Genomic DNA, 22,937 nt, shown 5'->3' with positions numbered 1-22,937 from the left:
AGGAGATGACCATTTCAAACAATAAATCCATTATTGTCCGTTATCAGAACTGCCTTTTCAGGAGCTTGTTTTGTGTGATAACATATAGGATATATTAGGCAAATTCAGTTTAAGAGGTGATTTTCAAATCAAATATTCCTGAGAAAATAGTATGCTGAGCACTGAAAACGATGCCAGTCTTTGGTATCAGAGAATATTCTTGCACAAAAACTATTATTTCATTGTCTTTAAATCTTGCTAGCACATCATAGCATGTTGGACGACATTTACATAAAAAAGAGAAACTGATAGCTAATTAAAGGTGTGATGGCAAAACAAGCCACACTATTGTAATTATGTGTCCTGTTTATTATAATTCTTCAGATATTTTGTAATTATCTCCTCCTAGTGCTGCAGGTATACAAACCAAGCCAATTGCAAAACAATTAAAAAAATGTGCATGTCAAGTCAATGGCAAGTCCGCTTCAGAGAACCCCAGGCAACAACTTTGGTGTGCCAATAACGGACTTCCCCTTAGGCAATATGGAACGTTTTCTCAGTCCAAACTTCTCAGGGTACTCAAAGTTAGTACACATAAAGAAACGGCGCTTAAGCAGATCTCCAAAAAATAAAGTACCGCTTTGGCGACAGGGGGCGCCATCTTCTTCTTGTGTCTATGAAACTGGTTGGCTATATAACAGCTTCCCATTTCAAGGGGCGCCTTAACTCCACCAATCAAAAACGATCAGCCCCATTATCAACCAATCACAAGTCCTCTTCAAAGCGGCCCAGGACCTTGATACTTGGCGTGCTCGCTCGTCAGCCTCGGAAATCCGCACACACGACGAGTTGGTGCAACCACAGAGTATATAACCACTTATATTCTTTAGAAAATGCACATGCAGCGACATGTCTACAGTAATTATGACTCGCAATCATTTAATTCTGACAATTTACCAGAGTTACTCTATATCGATATTCCATGTGAAGAGGAACTTATACTGTTGGGAGGCAAGGAATCATCATCATACTTGTACATCATACAATGTCAGAAATCAGAATTCAAAGTTGAAATCGCTTATGGTAACCTGACAAACAACAGCCAGATGTCACACTGATGTCTACTGATAGTCGGTGGTTGTTGCCACATTGCAGCTTGGGCAACATCAAACTATAGGGCCAGCACGTGTTAAGTTTAAGGATAGCTAGGTGTGTGAGAGGCAGCAGAGAGAGAGGTCATGTTTCCCGAAGCTCCGCTATGCATTGGAAAAAACGACTTAATTCATCGTTCAGATCTAATTTATTTTATTTTATTTCATGATCATAATACTTAACAATATACAGTTTGTTTCCGTCGTCCTCCATCGCTCGATTCAACAATACATTTTGGCACGTTTTATGACCCCCGGAGCAGACCGCAGCAAAAGCCTTGGACTTTCCTGCGTTTGCCTCTGCATGCCTCTGTACTCGGATATCTCAGGCACGGAGACTGGGAAATGCACAGACTGCACCAAACTGTGACAGACCGTGGCTGTATTTGAAACGAGACTAGCAGCATTAGAAAAATGCAAAGGACCTCTCCAGGATACAGTGCCGATGGGTGAGTTTGCTGAGCTAACTCAGACAAATACACAACAACATGATCAAAGCTAAACTGTATCCTTCCCAAAGCTGGAAAAGAGAGAGACAGTTCCAGCTGCGTCTCACTGGCACAGAGTCGGCGCTGAGTTTCACTCAACGCCAAATGCTAAACTACCCAAATCTAAAGTTGCATGTATCAGCCGGATTAGCCCTTCATCTGGCAGATGAACCAGACACTCTGATTATAGGAGACTCAGCCATCAAGGATATAACCGGTAAGAAGATCAAAACATGCTACTTCCTAGATGTGATGGTTATTGATATCAACCAGAAACTAGCCACAATCATACTGGAAAACCCCAAAATCTCACAGATTATTGTGCATGCAGGATTTAATGATATTCGAAGAGAACAGTCAGAACTTCTGAAGAGGGATTACACTCAAGTCATTCATCAGTGGACCCATACCAGCAGTTGACAATTGATTGACAATTTCAACTTAATCTGGGAGCGCAAATATCTTTTCAGAGCAGATGGCCTACACCCAAACAGGTTAGGCTCAAAACTGTTAGGGGACAATCTTCTCTTCTCGCTCTCCCACAAATCTCCATGGTCTGACGCACAGTCCACAGTCAGAGCACAGGTTGAGAAGAAGCGAGACTACAGCCTCCGCCAAACACATCTACTCTGCCACTATCTGACACACATAGCAGACAGACCACAGATCTTGTAGAGAGACAACAGCCTGCCCGACGCCATGGACACCGTGCCTTCCCCCATCGCTGATGCTGGCTTGGCGAGGAACGGCCACCCCCCTCCTCTGCATTCCCCCATCGACGATGACCTCCAGCCTCATCTCTCCCATAGCCACAACAACAACTCCAGCCCCAATGTCTCCTCCCTTTGCGATTTTCCAGCTGAATTTAAGAAACTGGAATATGTTGGCATCAAACTTGCATCTGTGTCAATGATAGCATCGCCACGTCATGGCCACAGGCTGATACCCCCCCCCCCCCTGCACTGACAGTAGTCCTGAGTATTACTGAGAAAAAGTTTCGCATTATCTGCTGAACCCAAGGTTGTCCATGTCAAAACATGGCAACGTTTGCATTCCTGCAGTAACCACTAAGAGAGTAAACAAAGGGAAACTTAGACACACTGCTAACCTCACAAATCTCATATCTATTGTCTACAAACCAAAAACAACCTTAAAGCCAATCAACAACACCATCAGGATGGGTCTAATTAATGTTAGGTCTCTTAATATCAAATCATTTTTAGTTAATGATTTTATTACCACTTCTAAACTGGATTTTATGTTTTTATCCGAAACATGGCTGGAACAAAATAACAGTGCAACTGTTCTGATAGAGACAGCTCCTCTGAGACCAACCTGTTAATAATCCCCAGAGTAAACACGAAACATGGGAAAGCAGGATTTAGTTACTATGCAACAAATAGCTGGAATAAACTCCCTGAGGATTTAAGACTTGCCCCAACTCTGAGCACCTTTAAAACAAGACGGAAGACGTTTATGTTTGCTTTAGCTTTCTGCTAAATCTTAAATACATCGCCCTTTCTAAAAAGCTTTTTTTTAACTTTGCCTTTATTCTCTATTTCATTACTAAAATGTATTTTTAACTTTCTATTTTACTCCTTTCTTTGCATATGTTTTCTTTTACTTATCTATTAATTTATTTTATTGTATGACAATGTTTATATGTGAAGCACTATGAGTCTGCTTTGTGTATGAAAAGTGCTAAATAAATAAAGTTGGCTTGCCTTGCCTTGCCCTGCCTAGCCTTCCCTGAGGACCAGTGTTTTCACTGGCGCGCTGCAGCCAGTGTTGCCAGATTGGGCGGGAAATCGGACCCAATCTGGCGACATTGCGGAAGACCAAGCCGAGCGTCCCTGGGCTAGCTGGCAGCACGGGGAGACCCCACCCACCTGGACCTTCCTGAAGATCAGCCTGTCCCAGATGCTGTCTCTCCGGATGATGCCTCTCTTCAGCTCCGCCTCCTTCCTCCGGTAGGCAAAGCCCAGGACCCATCGCTTCAGCGAACTGTTGGCCTGCCCGTAGATCTGCACACACACACCGGGGGCACACGGCCGGCGAAAGACGGTATCAGCACACAGATCACTGCTTCTGAAGCCCAGACACACGCACACACGGACACACAAACACACACGCACATGCACACACAAACACAGGCACACACACACGCAAAGCGCACACAAGCACACCGACGGGGCAATATAAATGCACAATGCTTGTTTCCGGAGACTATTAACTTTTTCATCCTAAAGGTGGCAGCAAAGGAACCGTCCGACAGGGCTAAGTCCCTGTGACTTGGGGATATTTAAAACGTGGCTGCTATGTACTCGTGTTAGTGAACATCGATCCACAACTAATGTGCGCAAATTGTCCCCAGCCGCCGTGTCGTCGGGCTCTGCTCTCTACTAGTGCTAGACACGAGGATGTCTCCCTCCCGAACGGCCAGCTGGAAGGAGAGGCGGGGGGGGGAGGCTGACCTTGTCAAACATCCGGTTGAGGAGTCTGGGCACCACGGGGAAGATGGTGGGCTTCAGGGTGGCCAGGTCGTCCATCAGCAGCCGGATGTCCCCTTGGAAGTACCCGATGCGGCCCCCGTGCACCAGCAGCAGGCCCTGGGGACAGGACGCACGGTTCAGGGGCGGGGAGGCGGACGCAGGGCCACTGAGGCCGGGGCAGGAGGGGGGTTAGGTCAGACAGAAGACGGGTTAAAAGGGACACGAGGGACAAGCTTGAAGATTGAACTTTCATTCAGAGATTTTCTTTCGGGGTCCATTTCTTTATTTATTGTATTTTTCCTGGTGAATTTAGGGATGTAGGTCAAATGTGATTGAAGATGACTTTATATTATATAAGGGGTCATATGATCATGCACCTATCGTGGCCTGGGAGAGTAAGGAATGTACCGGTTTCCGCAGCCAGTTCCAAGGCAACGACCCACAAACACCTCGGTTTGTGGCAGAGACAGGGAGAAGGGAGGGGCTCGGGACTAAGATATAATTAACCGGCAGCTGGGAACCAGACACCAGCCAGGCCAGTCAGGGATTGGAGAAGCAGCGTCGTGGAGACGACGGAAAAACAGGAAGGAGGAGAGAACGAACAGCGACACGCTCAAAACATACCTCTACTACTCTCTCAAACATATGAGCCAGGGGCAGGTAAGACATGTGGACATCACTGGAAGTACATGGAGTGATAGCCTACAGGGTGGTACACACACACACACACAACACACACACAAACAGGTGAGAGAAGTGGCCTGGGAGTGTCAGTGTTCATGTGTACCTCCACCATCCTCTCAAACATGTGGGCCAGAGGCAGATAAGAGATCATCACGTCTCCGGACGAGGTGGTGGAGTACGACTGTAGAGCAGGGCACAGCATTACAGTTATCACAGTACAGTAGAAAACACCAGAGCACAGTAGAGTCATCACAGTACAGTAGAAAACACTAGAGCCTAGTAGAGTTAGCAAAGGACCGTAAAATAGAATATTGTTGAGTAGAGTTAGCACAGGACAGTAGAAAACACTAGAGCCGAGTAGAGTTTGCGCGGGACAGTAGAAAACACTAAAGCCCAGTAGAGTTATCACAGGACAGTAAAAAAAGAATAGAGTTGAGTAGAATTAGTACAGGACAGTAGAAAAGAATGGAGCACAGTAGAGCGATCGACAGAAGACAGAAAGCGTCTGTATCATGGTGGTATATCATAGCAGTATCATATAGCCCAGTGGAGCAGAGCAGGCCTGGCGTGAGCACTGTTCAGGCTCACAATAGCTCATCAGGGAAAGCCGCCTGCTGTTCTCACTCTGTGGGGTTTTGGGTTGGAGTGGTTACCAAGGTTACAATTGATTCTCCACGGTAGCACTTCCCTCTTGAATATGTCAATAGGGAAGCCCAGTTGTTGACGAGGAGGGATGTCACCGACAGATCAGACATTCAGCTGGTCCATTGTCTGGGTCGATGCTATCTAGCAATATTATGTTGAACTTTTCTTTACTATTAAGTATAAATGTACCACATTATTACAGACGGTAAGGCCATGTCCACTCTTACATTTCAAACCTTCAAACTTTGGTCTTGCATTCTGCAGACGCAAACACAATATTAACGGGGAAATTAAACACTCAATTATTTATTTCTATGAACAGAATTGTTTGCTCGGATTGATGTGTTTATCTATCTTATCTGGAGCGTAACGAGATGCCCGATTGCCCACAGAATAAAAGATGTGCTTCTTCTTAAAGCCATGGCACAAGGGGTTACCAGATACATGAGTGAAGATGGAGCCATCCTTCACTATGGAGGGGGAACAAACTGATCGATCCGGGAGAGAGACGGAGGGACCAGGACAAGGTAGAAGAGACATAGTGTGGTTAGTAGCCGTGTTCTCTACAGAGTCAGTCTGGAGGCGCGGGGAAAGGTCCTTACGTTGGTGATGCCGATGAAGGCTGAGCAGTTGGAAACCAGGTTCCCGTGGGTCAGCATGGCTCCCTTAGGGTTCCCTGATGCACACACACACACACACACACACACACACACACACACACACACACACACACACACACACACACACACACACACACACACACACACAAATCCATACCCATGTCATGAGATCAAAGCCCATGGCACATTGGAACCTGTGTTGTTATGGAGTAGTGTGTGTGTGTGTGTGTTTGTGTGTGTGTGTGTGTGTGTGTGTTACCCGTGGTCCCACTGGTGAAGCAGATGATAGCCATGTCCTCAGGTCGTGGGGGCTGGTGGGAGTGAGAGAAGGTGAGAGGGGGGAGGGTCAAAAGCTGACACGTCAGAAAGACAGCACCATAATGTATTCACCAGCGGTTGCTGTGGTCATTCAATAGGTCGACGGGGGTCACTCACAATGGGCTGGCGGTGATTGGCTGCGCCGATCGCCTGAGGGACAGAAACAGTTCAGTACGGGAGTGATGAACCCCATCAATATTTCAGATTCAGTACGAGCCAAACGGAGCCAGCATTCAGCAAGCAATTCAAAGGTGCTGCAGGTACATTGTGAGAGTTGTAAAGAGAGAGCGAGTGGAAAAGAGCCGAAGAGAGGAGGACCATGAAGCTAATCCTCAAACGCTTCTTCCCTCTCTCCGTTCATTACTCCGCCGAGTGTTGCGGTCCACGGGTGAGATCACTGCGCTACCTCCATCTCCTGCAGGCTGAGTATCTGGATCCCGGCCTGCTGCCCCCTGCTGGCCAGCTCGCGGCTGGGAGGTTCCATCAGCACGATGGTCTTCACCGTGTGCTCCCTGTCCCTCACACACTCCAGCACCAGCTCCACCTTGGCCGCCACGTCACACACGATGGTCGAGAGGACGGCTGCACACACGGCAACATGGGTCAGCCAACGCTTTCTCGTGCCATACTTCTACATATGTCTACATTTACATTTGCGTGGGTTTGCTGACGCTTTTATCCAAAGCGTCAACCGTACCTTTGTCGAGGATGTAGGTGATTGCCTCCAGCCCCAGCGTGTCATACAGCGGGACAGACACCAGAGAGTACGTATAGCAGGCCAGCTCGGTGATGGTCCACTGAGGAGACACACACGCACACACTGTTATACGGAGTATAACCTACAACCATGTGATCAGAGTGTTTTGGTTGGTCCGCGGGGCGGTGGCTAGGCCACAGACCAGGACTCTGAAGCTCACAGCTGATCGGGCGGGGGGGACTTGTCGTTGGCCTCACCTCTGGTCTGTTCTGAGAGAAGATGCCGACGTGGGGGTCTCCCTTCTGGGAGTGGCCTCTGTGGAGGAAGGCAGAGCCCAGGTGCTCTGCCTTCTCCAACACCTGTTTGTAGCTCAGCCACTCGTAGGGCTGCTTGGGCTTCCTGGAGCCAAGGCACGGCCCGTCGTCTGAGGAATGAATTAATAGACACAGATATTGAATAAAGACTACCGTAATTTTCGGACTATAAGCCGCGCCTTTCTTTCCCATTTTTCGACTCCGCGGTTTATATAACGGTGCGGCTAATCTATGGATTTTTACAGATAACGGCCACTAGGGGACCTCCTAAATCTATGGATTTTACAGGTTACAGTCCACCAACTTTACCTCTATGGGCTCTATGACCGGTCCGCGCCCCCCCACCTTTAAGCGGCGGGCTCCAGTGCGGCTTATATATAATGTACACATCATTCAATTTAGCTGCTGCGGCTTATACTCCGGTGCGCCTTATAGTGCGGAGAACACGGTAATAATACACCTTCTCCAGTGACAAATAGGACCTCTGCTGGAACACAATACAACAATGCAGTGCTGGACTAGAATATAATGCTCATATGTTTAAATGTGTGCATAATACGATTGTGATAAGAATTGATATGTTTCCTTACTGGCGGTGTCAAGTGGCCACTGGGCCCAGCAAAAAAGTCACATTGTCTTGGGCCTACGCCGATCGGGGGGCCTATCATGAGCCAGTATTAGATACAAAAGCAGCTCATGATAGGCCTCCCGATCGGCGTAGGCCCTGGGGCTTCAGCCCAGGTAAGCCCGTGCATTAAGGCGGCCTCTGCCCTGTCTAGCTTCTCTCAACGCTGTTGATAAACCCCTTTGAAGGACCTACTGGAGACTCGGACCCCTCGGAGGAGGAACTCGTACATGGTCCTGGCGTCGTCGTAGAAGTGGGTCATGTGACCGTCTCCGTTCAGAAGCACCGAGTCCCTCGCAAAGCCTCCGCCCTGATTGGAGGAGGAAAGGGGGAGAGAAAGAAAGGGTTCAGACAGTGGAATAGAGATACATGCACACACACAAACACACACACACACACACACACACACACACACACACACACACACACACACACACACACACACACACACACACACACACACACACACACACACACACAAACACATGCAGCTCATTGCCATAAATAAATAACAAGGATAAGTGAAGGTTTACCCGGTCTCACCTCCCTTGAACCTGGAGGGGCCTGTTGCTCCCAACCAACCCTGCCTGTGTCAACCCATAAATCCTGCAGCTCAGAGAGGACCTGCGGTGCTTTCACAAGCGCACCTCGGATGAACAGATCCTATTAGAGTATCACGGTCCGAATCAAAACACACGTAAGCTCTGAACCGAACGGGGTCTCAGGGCATCACGTCAGATCACTGCGTGGCCGCACTGCAACAACTAAACGGGATGTTCTAGTTTGGACGTGAAGCTCGACCCAACGACTTGCGTGAGACGCTGGGCAGAGCTGCACCTGGTGCTGTGCTGGGCCCTAAAGTTAACAGCTCTCTAAATGAAGGGTGCCATTCTGTCTGCATGGTGCCACTCTGACTGAATGGTGACTGCCAGGGCATGTCAAGGGGGGGGGGGCAGATAATGACAGACTGGCAGACGGATGGAAAGAGAGTTGTTACTATCTTTGATTACTTTTTAAACTGCTTGGCAATGTAATCAAGTATTGTATATTTAGTTTGGAGAGAGAGAGAGAGAGAGAGAGAGAGAGAGCAACAGACAGAGAGAGAAAGAGAGATAGATTCCCCTTAATGCATCCAGGAATTCACTGAATGCAATGCCTTTTATTTAGAAGCATTCAAATCATACCCACCCCATACTGCACCCCCTCCATTGTTACATTGCCGTTATTGTCGCTGTATAAATATGACAAGAATCCTCAGAGCACAACGGTCATCTGCAATCTAATAATAAACCAATGATACAGTAGAGGCATTAGCTCATGAATGGCTAGTAGACTAAAAGTAGGAAGCATGCAAAGAGGAAGTCACACAACGACGAGTGACTTATTAATAGAATGGTTTGGGACAGAGGCAGCTGCATGATGGAACCCAGATGGCAGGTCGGTTCCCGAGTTCTATAGGAAGCGAGCGGAGAACACAGGCCTGGTTCATTCACGCGGTGTGGTTGTGAATGACCTGAAAGGAGGTTGCTCCCCGACACCCCCCCTCACCTGGATCTCCCGGGACTGCGTGCGGAGGTCGCAGGGCGACGGGAGGGCCTTGGGTCGTGTGGCCAGGTAGTAGGTTGTCATGGCGGCCACCGCCCCCATGCTGACCAGCGTGGGGACGGAAAGGCTCTGGAGGAACTTGCCCATGTCGTCCATGTCGGGCAAGCGCAGCCTGGTCACCATCCCCTGGCTCAGCATGGCGGGAATGATCGGGACGGCCCCTACTACAAGGAGAGCCTGGGCGTATGTCTGTGTGTATGTTTGTGTGTGGGTGTGTATGTGTGTGTATGAAAGAAGGGGAGGCGGGGGACTTGGTGGGGCCGGATGAACCTAACTAGGAGTGTGAAGCTGTTTAGGTTGCATTGTGTGTGTGTGTGTGTGTGTGTGTGTGAGTGCGTGTGTGTGCGTGTGTGTGCGTGTGTGTTTGACAGGAGTGGGGTGGGGAAATGAGCAGAGTGGAGGACCGGTCCAGGGGAGAATCTGGGAAGGAAAATTGGTGGACACAAGTCATTAATCAATTGGAATGAATAATGTTGATATTGATTGGTACTGTTAACTCTCCAACCTGCTCTAATTCCGGGCTTTTGGAAGCTAGTTATATGGGGACATATATATTCTGGCATCAGACTTAAGGAGATAGCACTGTGTGGAAAAAGCATTCAGGGTAAATAGGTTCCCTTTTTGGTAATTTATGTTCCTCAAACTGAACTGAACAGTCTATACCCCAAGGCGAAGAGGCACACTTTCTTGTCGTTCGGGTTTCCCAACAACATATGTCCATCCATGCGAGTAGCTGGCTTTCAGTTGAGAGCCTGTGGGGTGGTGGGGATTCAATAATACCAGGTTGCATTGTTCTGCTGCACCTCAACGGACTCTCGTTCTATCGTCTTATTGTGTTACCGCCGGCCTCGGTTCAACAGCTTTCCATAGCAGGTGACAGGTGTAAAATGTTGAGTCCCCATTATGTATGGGAACCCACCCAGAGACACGGGGCTCCTCCCCTGGGCTCCTGTTTATGAAAGTATGGTCCCATTAATAGTCTTGTTCCTAGATAAGGGAGTGTGGCCAAGGCATTGCAGTTGACTCTGGAGATAAGCTGTGTATGGTCACTCTTTGGTTGACAGGTGAAGGTCGTGTGAAGTTGTTGATACTCGTTTAGGGAGGGTGGTCATGTTTGAGCAGCCAGCATCAGAAACAGTTAATGTTGAGCAGTGGTCAACGTTGAGGGCAGGATTGAACAGAGAGGGGCAATGACTGGTCTATAAGTACCTAAACGGGGCAGCTAGAGGTTTTGTTTGTTTATAGGCCTATGTAAGGCCTTAGGCCTAAAAAAAAAAAAAGTTTGGTTCCTGTTGGTTGTCAGTTGAGGTCATGGGTAGGTAGGGAATTTATTTTATTTTTTTATTTTATTATTTCCAGCGGCAGCGAATGATAGGTAGGTTGTTTTCATTTAAAAACGAGAAAATTCGCTCATCCTTGTACATAATGAAGAGGTGCTGTACCAAAACGTAATTATAGTTTGCATCAAAAAAAATCTTTTTTTTTTTTTTTTTATAAAGCTCATAAAATAATTTGGGTCGCACATAAATTGACAGGGTCGGTCGGAAACCGGAACCAAACAAAATTTTTTTTTAGGCCTTATTTGTTTACAGGTCATTCTTCGCCTATCAAACATGGTGGTTTTTGTTGACATAGTGCAGCAACAGGTTGAAGAAGTCAACGCGGTCTACGTTCATATGTCTTTGCTCAAACTAGTGTATGCCCAAAACTCATAAATGTTATATCCTTAATAACCTATATATATACATTTGTCTAGCAAAATACATAATAAAAAGTCAAGGATATCCAAACAGCAAAATGTATTTGATTGGCTTTGGATTTCAAAAATGAAATCCCATTTGATGGTTCATTGATGAGAACCCTGTCAGCTCAAGGAAAATGTAAAGAAAAAGTTGTAGTTCTCTCTTGGGATCCGTTTCATAGTATGCCAGATACTTATATTACCACTTATCTTAACAATATTGTCCAAAAGCATAAATTGCAGCCTGTTTCATCAATCACAGCTGCAGTTGTCTTGCTCCATACTGGACCAATATAAACATTGTTTTCCTCGTTAATCCCTTGGACCCAGAATGTTTGAAACCAGGGTGCAGGATCGAAGGTTATCTTTGTATTTTATTTTTTCAAATTGATTAAAGGATATCAATACTTTCTAAACCATTTAAGAATGACTATTATAACAAAGATTTACATGCTTCTTTTACATGCCATTCAGGATCAAAAAGCATTATTTGTTTAGGAGCCTTTTGAACCATTGCAATTATGCCACAGAATTGTGTATAGCCTGTTTAACAGCCTGCCATAAAATTGAACAGCTTGAAATAACTGTCAGAAATCTTATAATCCCTCATCCACAGCACACCTTTGAATAGATCATCCAACCACACAGGAGGACGCTAGATTTACCTCCACATAGTAGCCAATGACAACCGCAGCAGCTTGTTCTGACTGAGCCCGCTGGACTCAGAGCACTGCACACAAGGCTCCAGACCACTCAGGAGCACGCTTCAAGAGCACACTGTCAACTAATATGTCCTCCCCACAGTCCCAAAAGATAGGTGTCCTCTAAGAGTTTCCCTGATTGGTCCCTCGGGCTGGGACACACTGATGATGTCACCGAGGAGGATTGTGTGCTTGTGTCTTGACTACATAGAAAGATGGTGTCTGATTGGTTAACGGATGAGGCAGAACTGAGGGAGGTAGGGAGCGAGTGAGGAGGACGATGGTTTGATCCACAAACAATATTATATTATATATATATATGATAATTATACTTTGGGGACTTTGTGGTGACAAGCAAGGAATGGCAAAGAAGATGACAGTACACAGCATGTTAATAGAAGGCAAGAAAAACCTGATTCTAATGGGTAAAGAAAAAGGAAAAGTATCGTAAAAATTATCAGTATAACTTCATTATAAATTATATAATATAACAATTAATCCGCAAACGTTGTGAGGAGGTGGAGTTTCCTCTAGAAAAAAACAAATTGCTTGCACAGGCAAATATTTAACATGAAGCCAGGAAGATTATCCACCCGAATGCACAACAGAAATGTAAATCAAACCTGCAACATCAAATTTCATTGCAGAGTGTAAAAAGCTCCCTGGCATACAGACAGGAATATTCAAACCTCTTGCCTAACCATAGAGCTTATCAAAAATAGTACAATACTGATTTGTTATTTATGTAAATGCAAACTAGCTTGGCCATTTTTAAGATCCTGGTTCGCCAAATTCTCGAAACAAAGAACTTAATAAGCTTAACAATGATTCTGACGGGTTCCTGTTTCATTGTAAACGATCCTATGCAGTGCAACCTACACTGTATTCGTCCCAACAACCTTGTCAATGCGACCCCTCATTCGATGACTGGGTTGGAGGAAACAGCGCCCCCTCAGGCCGAGAGAACTCCAACAGTACAGAGCTCACCTTTACCCCAGTGACCACCGACCCGGGCACCTGCCATCTGAGAGGCCTTTACATCATCGGTTAGGGGAAGACAAAGATAAGGAGATCGAAGGATGAGGAGACAGGCCGAGTGATATGGAGTAATGTGTGCTCTGCGAATTTACGCAGGCCTATAAATGAGGACTTTTGCATGCATCTATAACATATCTGAATCTATTTCAGATATGCATTTTTCCACCTGCATTTCAACCTCATCATTTGGTGTGAAAGTTTGACCACAAAAAGTTATATCCCTTGATCTTTATGGTTTATGTACATGGCTGTGTGTGTGTGTGTGTGTGTGTGTGTGTGTGTGTGTGTGTGTGTGTGTGTGTGAGTGGGTGTGTATGCACATAACATTATTACTTCTGTGCATGATGCCATGGGCAATGAAGAGCTGCATGTGTGTGTGTGTGTGTGTGTGTGTGTATGTGTGTGTGTGCGTGTAAGGGAGAACCTGTCACGGATTAAAGATCACTGTGAAGTGTAGGAACCCATGGCTTAGCTGGTGGGTTCCCGTCCACCAATAAGACCGTTGACCTTTCACCTCCAAACCTCCTCCACCAGATATGCACTGTGAAGCCATGCATGTGTTGAACCAACAACCATCTTATCATACGACACTAATGTCCAACCCCCCTACAAGCCGTTCGCTGACATTCTGACATTGGTTCCACTCCCATTGAGCTGTGTGCTGCAGAATGATCCGGGCGTGATGTAAATTATTTTAGTCTATGCTTCTTCTGACATGTTTCCAGCTAACAACAGTAATGAATGATTTCTTCTCCACATAATGGACAACACCATACAGGCGCTCTTTATGCCGCAGCCCACGAGCCAGACGATATCTGGCTCAGCGTATTAACATTGGAAGCGACTGTGGGGTTGAAACTGTTAAACTCTGCAGGAAACAGCGTTGAGACCGGTCCCTATATGGCGGTGAGACAGCAGGCTGGTACTAATACGGTACACGACGTACGAGGCTTCATAACGTCCCTCTCGACTCGTTATAAAGCGCGGGCCCGTGTTAAGATTTAACGAAAGTTCGTGGTAATATATCAGTAACAACAGAACACAGCAGCAGGGACGTCTCTCAGGGTCAAATCAAATCAGAACAGCGCATTGAGTTTAAAGAGTCACAACGCATCATCACACAAGTCATCAGCGACATAACGGAGTAGTTATATTTGAAGTAGAATAGAATAATATTTTCTAACGGTTTCCCACCTGTTCGTTTCTCGAGCTCCTAACGTCTTGAGCACGCGCCTGTAGTACACTGGAGGGGAGGCGGAAACTAAGGGAAACCAAGACCAACGTCAGCCAATCAGCAAGAGGATACGACGTTTAGCATAGTAAGACAACTTCCTATTGGTTTAACATTGATAGTAACTCAACGTATAGCGGAACGTATGCGTGGCTCCATAGTGCATTTGGTTTTCTTGTATTAGTTATTCATTGGGCTATGGAAAATGGTAGTCAATAGTCCTATTATCAGTGCACATTTGATCATACACATGATATTTACTCGCTGTAAAAGTGTTTTTAATAAGATAATCTAGGCTGTTATTCCATTATGAAATATGAACAAAAACAATGTATAACAGTGCTAGTGCTAGTTGAAGTTATATAATGACCTCAGGGGTAAAAGGGCTTCAAGTACAACACAACGCAAATGGAGGGTATTGATCAAACATGTAAATCTTACAGTAGAGAACATTCACATTACTTTCTTTAGAAAAAGTCACAAAATATCAAAATAATAAGTGTGCAGCAGATTAGAATACCAAATCAATCATAAAAAATAAAATAACTTAACAAAGGGTCAAAAAGAGAATATTAAGATATAATTAGAAATGTCTATAAGCCAAAACATTAAAATAAAAGTTTCATATTCTAACAAAGTCTCCAACATCGACCAGTGCAGTTTTAATTTCATCCCAGATTTGCAAGATGGAAGTCCTTCACCATGGCAACAGAAATGTCTTCTCCTGATCTTAGGTGAAGACCTTTGCCTGAGGCTTCCCTTCTTTGTTCGAGAGCTTTGTTCCTTCTCATTATCCCGTACGTCGTCTGGCGAAATACTTTAAACGTTTTAATTCCCAGAATTACCAGCTTGTTTGTATCAGTAAACTCATCGATCCAGAAAATGTATATTCTATTCTTAAGACCTATTTGGATTATTCGTGTCATACAAATAAAATTGTCACATTAAAAGCTAAAATTTGACGTTGTTTTCACATTGCCTTTTCCTTTCCTCATGAAAGGTGCCATGCACCTCCAGGTTCCCCCAGTAGGGCCCGGTCCAAACCCCACACCAGCCCCCCCCCCCCCCCCGCCCCCCTGTCAGCCGGAGCAAACGGAGCAGTGCAGCCCCCCTGTCAGATCGCTGATGGCCCCGCCTTTTACTAGCTCCCGCAGCAGCTCCCGCTCCCGGTCCACGTTGTGCATCTTCTGCTTCAGCATGGCGGCCATGGGTAGCCGGTCATAGTAGTGCAGTGGCGCCCCCTGCTGGGACAGGTTGTAGCCAAAGCCCGCCAGGCTGACCTCGTCACACAGCAGGCTGGCCAGGGAGAGCGCAGACATGCCCAGGGTGGGGACGTTCTGTCGGGGGGTGGGGTCACAGAACAAGTTGTTATGTAACATGGAGAACCACAATCTATACTATAACTCTAAGTAAGACAACAACTGCTGCTACGACTATTAGAACTTTTAAAGCACCCTTAATCTTACAGAGAATCCATTACAAGCCTTAGTTTACAAAGTGCTTGTAGGGCACAAATACAGATATTTCTGAAAATCGAATTTAATGTGATGTTATTGAATGTGTAGTTCAGTAGCGAACCCTGACCATTAAACCTAGGCCCTGTGGCCCACTTCTCCATCGTGAAAATAGAAAACCATCAGCTAAGCTTACTGTGTACTCTCTATAGTAGCTTACTCTGTACTCTCTATAGTAGCTTCCTGTGACATCTCGATAGTAGCTTACTGTGTCCTCTCTATAGTAGTTTTCCTCTCTATACAGTAGTAGCTCACTATGTCCTTTCTAAAGTAGCTTAGTGTCTCCTCCCTATAGCAGCTGTCAATCCTATAGTAGCTCACTGTGTCCTCTCTATAGCTCAGTGTCTCCTCTCTATAGTAGCTGTCCTCTCTATAGTAGCTGTCCTCTCCATAACAGCTCACTGTGTCCTCTCTACAGTAGCTTACTGTGTCATCTATAGTACTGCAAATGTTACCTATCACAATTACAGCTCTGAAACACAAATGAATAGGCTAGTCCAGCCAATGCAACGAGCAAACAGCACGTACTAATCAGGAATGCAAACTGGCTCGGGGTGAAAAAGGTGAGAATGATGCGTGAGAAAAACACAGACCCACTATAGGGTTCCAGGTTTATACTCCGGGGAGTTTTCTTTTACATTTTTTAATGTATTAGGGTTAGTCACAAGCTAAAAAAAATGACAGGACTGCGCACAATTACGAACAAAGCATTAATTTATTATGTGCAAGGGCAGCCCCAATAGGTACATAACTTATTACAAAATTAAGAACGAATATTGAGAAGAATAAAAAGAGGTGGGAGGACAGGGCAATAGGAGTATGCCATTATTTATTTTTCTTCTTGGCCTGGACCAGTGTCTCAAGGGCCCGCTTTCGACTAGTATGTATCAACACAACTGGTGACCCGCTGAAAAATTCTCTTTTGGCGCGTTTCCACCGGGGGGTGCGTTCGGTTCGGTTCGCAAAGTTGCGGCACGGTTCGCGTTTCCACCGCCAAAAGTGGGCGTGACATGGGGATAAAAACAAACTGCGAGGTATTATTCTGGACAATGAACGTGTCGCGTAAAACGTTAGCTTGGGCGAACAAGGAGGTGCAGCATGGACCTATTACAATACTTTATTAAAGCATGCAATTGTGATGTAGAACAAAATAAAAAGAAAACAAAGTGCTTGCATGATATTGAAGCCTACAGCGATCGTTACTTAACTTGTGTGGTGGTGCTGTCACACTAAATTTGTACCGGGGGCAAAATTTGTACCGGGCGCGTCATCAATACGTAATCCAGTCCAAACCTGCCCGGCAACAGATGATCGCTTCGTCCGTTGCCTGGCAACGAACGATCGCGTCGAATGACGTGAACATTCGCGAACCTTCCATCTAGCGATCCGTTATCTGTATTGTGCTATTTCGTCCTTGACCTGCTTTAAACACTCAGTTTACTTGCTAAATTTGATTAAACAATTAAATACAATACAAATATAAAGTAAAAACAAGTGTTATCTGTAATGATAGCAACATCAGTTATTAGACCGTCACACGGAGCATGCGCAGTTGGATTGGCGCGCTGCATGTTGATGTCTGTTCCAAGATACATCGTGTGTTTATTAAGGAACCCAACAAAACATTACATTATCTAGCGATCCGTTAACTGTATTATATGACAAGCCGAATTGACATTTATTAACTACGTTTGACTATCCGGAATTTACATTGCAGATATCTGCAATTCAGTTTCGCCTAGTCAAAACTAACATTTCGGATATCCGCAACTACATTCCTCCTATCCGCAATTGACATTTCAGATATCCACAAAGACATTCCTCCTAGGCGAAATGACGTCATTTTCGCCATTCATGTCTATGGGGTTTCTCATTGCGGATATCTACAATTCAGTTGCGGATATCCACTTTGTGAATTACGGATATCTGCAACTGAATTGTAGATATCTGTAATTCCAGTTTGAGATATCTACAATTTGATTCTGACTAGTCATAATTCCAGTTCAAGATATCTTTAATTCACCTCAATTATGGCAAGCCGAATTGACATTTATTAACTAAGTTTGACTATCCGGAATTTACATTGTAGATATCAACAACTTCATTCAAGATATCTGTTACGTAGTTGGCTGAATCGATGAGAACGTTTTAGATAATAAAAGGTCGCGGGGTTCGTTTGTATATTTTATTTACGTTACCATATTTTTGGTATGTTTGTTTTGGGAATCAGTTCTCGTCGTTCACCTTTGGGATGTTTACGTAGCTGCCGCGGCGATCGACATCCGGCCTACCATGAGGGTACTGTCGGCGGTGGAAACGCTCGGTGGAAACGAGGCATTTAAAGGCTCCGTTGGGTTCACGCTTGGCCGTTGCAGATGGTAGGCGACTTTCCGCTCACGCTGTCGGTTGGCCGCGCGGCTTCACGAGCGCGCGCATGCGTTCGACGAGCACGGAAGCGACAGTTCCACGGGAGTGCGCCCACTGCCTCTCCATTGAGAATGTATTAGCAGGCGCTACAAGGACTCCATGGCTGGCCATCAGACCCCCCCCAAATGTTTTCTCAACGGATCTCCACGAATCACACAAGTGGTCAATTTTGTCTTCAAAACGGCGAATTTCGCCGAAAGGTGACTAGTTTGCATGCCTGACTAATACTAAAAATAGCTATCTCTACAGCAAAATGCAAATCCGCCTGACAAATAATCGCATCATCCCACAAGCTGTGTGTGCACTTCAGATTACATAGACACATGTATAGGAATGTATATCAACTTATTATAATAAAATACATTTCATACATTAAATGAATTCATGTTATTAACTTAACCTAGAAAAAGGTGTAGATAATAAATCAGTAACAATGTCCTCCTCACTTGCGGTAACGGTACTCATGGCTCCTGCCATTGTGAAGTAAATTAAATCACGCCTCATAAGCTTATACCCAGTTTATTGGATTGTGTCAGCAAGAGGAACTTGTCATAAATTTAGCGATAACATAGCCCACCCATTAAGAGGAAAGATATGATTGGTCAATTTCAGTGTCATTTGAAATTAGTCTCATTGAATTACTATTACTCAACCTCTGTGAAATTATAGCGGTCCCACCCATAACAGGTCACGTCATTGGATGTCCTCTTCTCTCTCTTGAGGATGTCTACAATAGACACTGCCTCAGGAGAGCTCATAGCATCCTGAGAGACTCATCCCATCCAGGCCATAACCTGTTTGAACTGTTGCCCTCTGGGAGGCGCTACAGGGCAATCGGATCAAAAACAAACAGGCTAAAAAGAAGTTTCTAGCCCACGGCCCCCCTGACTGCAGCTCGCAGATTGAGGAGGGGCTTACATTTTCCCTAAATGTGGGCTGGTCTAAACGTTTAAGCAGAAAGCGAATCCATAATACTGCACGCTTTTCTGCCTAGAGTTGCCGCTCTCTGTTTGTGTACATTATAAACTAATGTATGGATAGACCAACAAGTTGATCATTCAAATATTCATGCAAGTAACATGCATAGGCCTCATGTTTATGTCATGTCGTTTGAATAATAGCATTTAGGCTGTGTTTTTCAGCTTTTTTTTTAACCCTTTCGTGCATGGCATCCACATATGAGGAAAATTAAATAAACTCCAATACTTTGGGCTTATCATGGTAATATTCTCTAAACCACATAGGTAAAATATGTTTTGTGAAACATTGAAATTTTGCTTTTCCCCTCCAGATTTGCATGCATATTTTATCTACATCCTACCACAGCTCGTACACGCACACTGCACAACGACATTGCACCACATAACACACACATTACAAAACCAGTGTTTCCCCCAGCACTGTGTTGTTAAGGCGGCCGCCTTATCAACAATAGGGCCTCGTCTTGACTACCATTGTATATAAAATAAATAAAAAAAATTATCAAAAATAAATATTTTTTATTTTTATTATTTTTTTAATTATTATGCATTAACAAAGTAGAAAACTCTCGTAGGGAAAGAAAACATACTTCCATCAGGTGTAAAAATAAAGATCAATAATGCATCGGTGTTCACAACAATGGTCGTGACATCAAGCTTTTTTAATTGAATTTAACCAGGGAGACCCCCCCCCCCCCCCCCCGCTCCTTGACCACCTTGACTAAGACATTTACTGGGGGAAACACTGAAAACCAACAGTTCTTTTAAGAACTCCTCTCTGTCTGTCTGTCTGTCTGACTGTCTGTCTGACTGACTGTCCGTGTGCTGATTTTCTCTGGTCAGGTAGGTTCACTGCAATGCTTAAAAAAAAATCATATTTCATTTCCAGGTTTATAAAAACAGTAACTAATGCGCTATATTTGTGTGTGTTTCTACCCTAGAGTATGTCTGAGAGAAATAAAGAAGGTAATCAATAAATCATTCACTTGAATTAGAGTATGATAAATAAGGCATAATAACAGGATTTGAATATCAACATTTAATGCATGGCCTGACTCTTTGCATAGTGCATTACATTTTGATATTGGAATTCTGCGTTGACAATGATCAAAATAAGTGTAATGAAATACATTTATTTATTCATTCTTTGTGTCCATTTGTTAACCACAGCTACTTTGATTGACCTTGTGTTGCCTTCGTACATGCAAGTGAGTGTGTGTATGTGCGTGACAGGCGTCCCACTGCGGTACACCGAGCTCAGGCTGATTTACTTCCTCTTCCTGAGGCCGTCTCTGATGACGTCGATGTGGTAACAAAGATAAAAATGTCAGTGTCAAGTTCAGATGTTAAAAGTTATGTTTTAGCAGGGGTTTAAGTGATGCTGTGCCTTTTAAGGTTTATTCTTTTCCCATCTGATATATAGAGACACATTAGTATACTTTTGGATGGTGATACACCAAACATTAATAACATCACCAACAGTGAACTGTTCTCCTTCTGTAAATATGTGGGTGCAAAATATAAGGTTGACAACCACGTAAAAGGCCATTCGTCAGTGAAACACAAAGGTGCTTATCTAAAATAGTACACAAATGAATGAATTTGAGTATGAATCTTACTCCCTTAATTCCTCTCTTACAGAGTTCACAATAATCAAGTGTGGATTAAGTTGTCGGACGGCAACACATTTTCATTGTTGCTATTGTGCAGCAACACTTAGAAATCGATTGCAATTGGTAAGGCACCTACAAATACACCAGGAGGAGGTGCAAGCTGCAGCCCCTGCACAGCACTTTGTGGCCCACGCTCAGCTCCCTCTGCTCCCTGTGGCCCCCGCTCAGCTCCCTCTGCTCCCTGTGGCCCCCGCTCAGCTCCCTCTGCTCCCTGTGGCCGCCGCTCAGCTCCCTCTGCTCCCTCTGGCCCCCGCTCAGCTCCCTCTGCTCCCTGTGGCCCCCGCTCAGCTTCCTCTGCTCCCTGTGGCCCCCGCTCAGCTCCCTGTGGCCCCCACTCAGCTCCCTGTGGCCCCCGCTCAGCTCCCTGTGGCCCCCGCTCAGCTCCCTGTGGCCCCCGCTCAGCTCCCTGTGGCCCCCGCTCAGCTCCCTGTGGCCCCCGCTCAGCTCCCCGTAGCCCCCACTCAGCTCCCCGTGGCCCCCGCTCAGCTCCCTGTGGCCCCCGCTCAGCACCCTGTGGCCCCCGCTCAGCACCCTGTGGCCCCCGCTCAGCACCCTGTGGCCCCCGCTCAGGACCCATTGGCTCCTGCAGAATGTTCCACGGCCACTAAAGCATCAAGTGAGCAAAATAAATTCTGTTTTCCTGATTGCAAGTTGATTTTAAATAAAACAAAATTCACAACACACTGCAGGAGAAAACACACCAACCTCCTTGAGACAATAACGAAGAACAGATTTTTGGCCTGTCAGTGTATCGATGGTACACATGGTGTGTTTGCAGTTGAAAAATTTTTTTGTTGTCCTGCAACACCCATACATCAAGAATATGTGGGGGCCAGCACAGAAGATCATCTGTGAGGTCGACCAGCGTTGTTTGAATGCCGACTTTGCTCAAAGGAGCGGGATGTTGCCTTTTGAGTGCCAACACATCCAATCATTATTGTATTGCCCACGCAAACCTTGACACTACCAGGTGAGGCCTTGGAAAGAATGGTGGAAAACAAGTGGTTTGGTGAGGAGCGCAAGGCCGGCCTCTTGCGTTGCCAAAAAAAAGGTGATGCTGAGGGTGTGCCTCTGTCTGTGCACCTGACTGTAGGTGGTCCACCATCTAAATTCATATATCCGTTTATGAAAAAAAGGTAACATACTACAGCAGGTTGGGAAGAGTTATTGTGGCATATGATGCAAAGCAAAACACCTGGCATTGTCCCTGCTCTAAAGCAAGACAATCCTGTATCAATAAAGCTGTTGCTAAATGGCATCGGTTTGTAACAAAGAGGGAGCTTCTTAGAAGACACTTAATCTTACCGAGATCAGCACAGTCCAATACGACAGCGACTCTTAAGAGGACAGTTATCCACCAGATGACAGAGAAATTGCAAGGATGCTTAAATACCTCCTCAACAACAAAAAGCTCCCGGAAAATATACCCCAGGCTCTCATAGAGCAGTCGAGAGAGGGAAGAAGAGACTACAGGTTCGTTCTCTCTCTCTCTCTCACAAAAGAATGTGGGGAGAATAATAATGTTAACGGGACTTAGATGTGCTTTGCTACCGCAAGCACACTAATGATAAGCAGGGGTGGACTGGGACAGAAAGTCAGCCCTGGCATTTTCTGTCCAGACCAGCCCACTACATTATCAGCACTAGGGGTGGGACGAGATGAACGGGAAGAAGCCTGTATGTACTTGATTAAAACAATTTAATCAAGTACATCCATCCGAATAATAGTACAACACTGTAAATAGCAGTTGTTGCTTTTTACTGTATTTGTTTTTCAAGTTTGTGTCTCTGGTGCTGCTGACAAAATAGATGTGAAACCCGAACAGGAAGTTAACAGACCTCCTGTGGTCGCTGCATCTCCATCACCCAGATCTACAGATCTATAAAACCCTTGTTAAATATCACACTTGATCCAACCCTAAATTCTCTCTTGCAGTTTTTAGTCTGTGACTGTGAAAATCTTTTGGTGTAAGCCCAGCATTAGTTAAAACCAGACTCGGACAATAATAACAAAA

The 22,937-nt window shown here is 45.3% G+C and overlaps 2 protein-coding genes across 7 annotated transcripts in view; both read right to left on the bottom strand.

Annotated features, from left to right (window-relative positions):
* Positions 1 to 14,387, bottom strand: part of LOC115552720 (long-chain-fatty-acid--CoA ligase 1) — an 18,806-nt gene extending 4,419 nt beyond the window's left edge. The window contains exons 1-12 of one of the 3 annotated variants that reach the window (XM_030369021.1): positions 14,293 to 14,387; positions 9,562 to 10,038; positions 8,209 to 8,323; positions 7,332 to 7,498; positions 7,075 to 7,174; positions 6,784 to 6,959; positions 6,495 to 6,527; positions 6,319 to 6,370; positions 6,042 to 6,115; positions 4,898 to 4,975; positions 4,093 to 4,227; positions 3,508 to 3,642 (exon numbers count right to left, since the gene is read on the bottom strand). In XM_030369021.1, the coding sequence (XP_030224881.1) occupies positions 3,508 to 3,642; positions 4,093 to 4,227; positions 4,898 to 4,975; positions 6,042 to 6,115; positions 6,319 to 6,370; positions 6,495 to 6,527; positions 6,784 to 6,959; positions 7,075 to 7,174; positions 7,332 to 7,498; positions 8,209 to 8,323; positions 9,562 to 9,756 (1,260 nt within the window). In that variant the 5' untranslated portion in view covers positions 9,757 to 10,038; positions 14,293 to 14,387. Of the gene's footprint in view, positions 1 to 3,507; positions 3,643 to 4,092; positions 4,228 to 4,734; positions 4,813 to 4,897; positions 4,976 to 6,041; positions 6,116 to 6,318; positions 6,371 to 6,494; positions 6,528 to 6,783; positions 6,960 to 7,074; positions 7,175 to 7,331; positions 7,499 to 8,208; positions 8,324 to 9,561; positions 10,039 to 12,024; positions 12,160 to 14,292 lie in introns of those variants that run through there. The other 2 variants (XM_030369019.1, XM_030369020.1) reach the window with 2 other exon arrangements.
* A 198-nt stretch (positions 14,388 to 14,585) lies between these two features.
* st3gal5 (ST3 beta-galactoside alpha-2,3-sialyltransferase 5) overlaps positions 14,586 to 22,937 on the bottom strand; it is a 39,068-nt gene continuing 30,716 nt past the window's right edge. For 3 of the 4 annotated variants that reach the window (XM_030369027.1, XM_030369030.1, XM_030369026.1), the window contains one exon: positions 14,586 to 15,666. In XM_030369027.1, coding sequence (XP_030224887.1) covers positions 15,409 to 15,666 — 258 coding nt within the window. In that variant the 3' untranslated portion in view covers positions 14,586 to 15,408. Of the gene's footprint in view, positions 15,667 to 20,395; positions 20,543 to 22,937 lie in introns of those variants that run through there. The other variant, XM_030369028.1, reaches the window with a different exon arrangement.

The sequence above is a fragment of the Gadus morhua genome, chromosome 10, assembly GCF_902167405.1.
Source record: "Gadus morhua chromosome 10, gadMor3.0, whole genome shotgun sequence".
Classification (NCBI taxonomy): domain Eukaryota; kingdom Metazoa; phylum Chordata; class Actinopteri; order Gadiformes; family Gadidae; genus Gadus; species Gadus morhua.
This window is presented reverse-complemented; position numbering and strand designations above follow the sequence as displayed.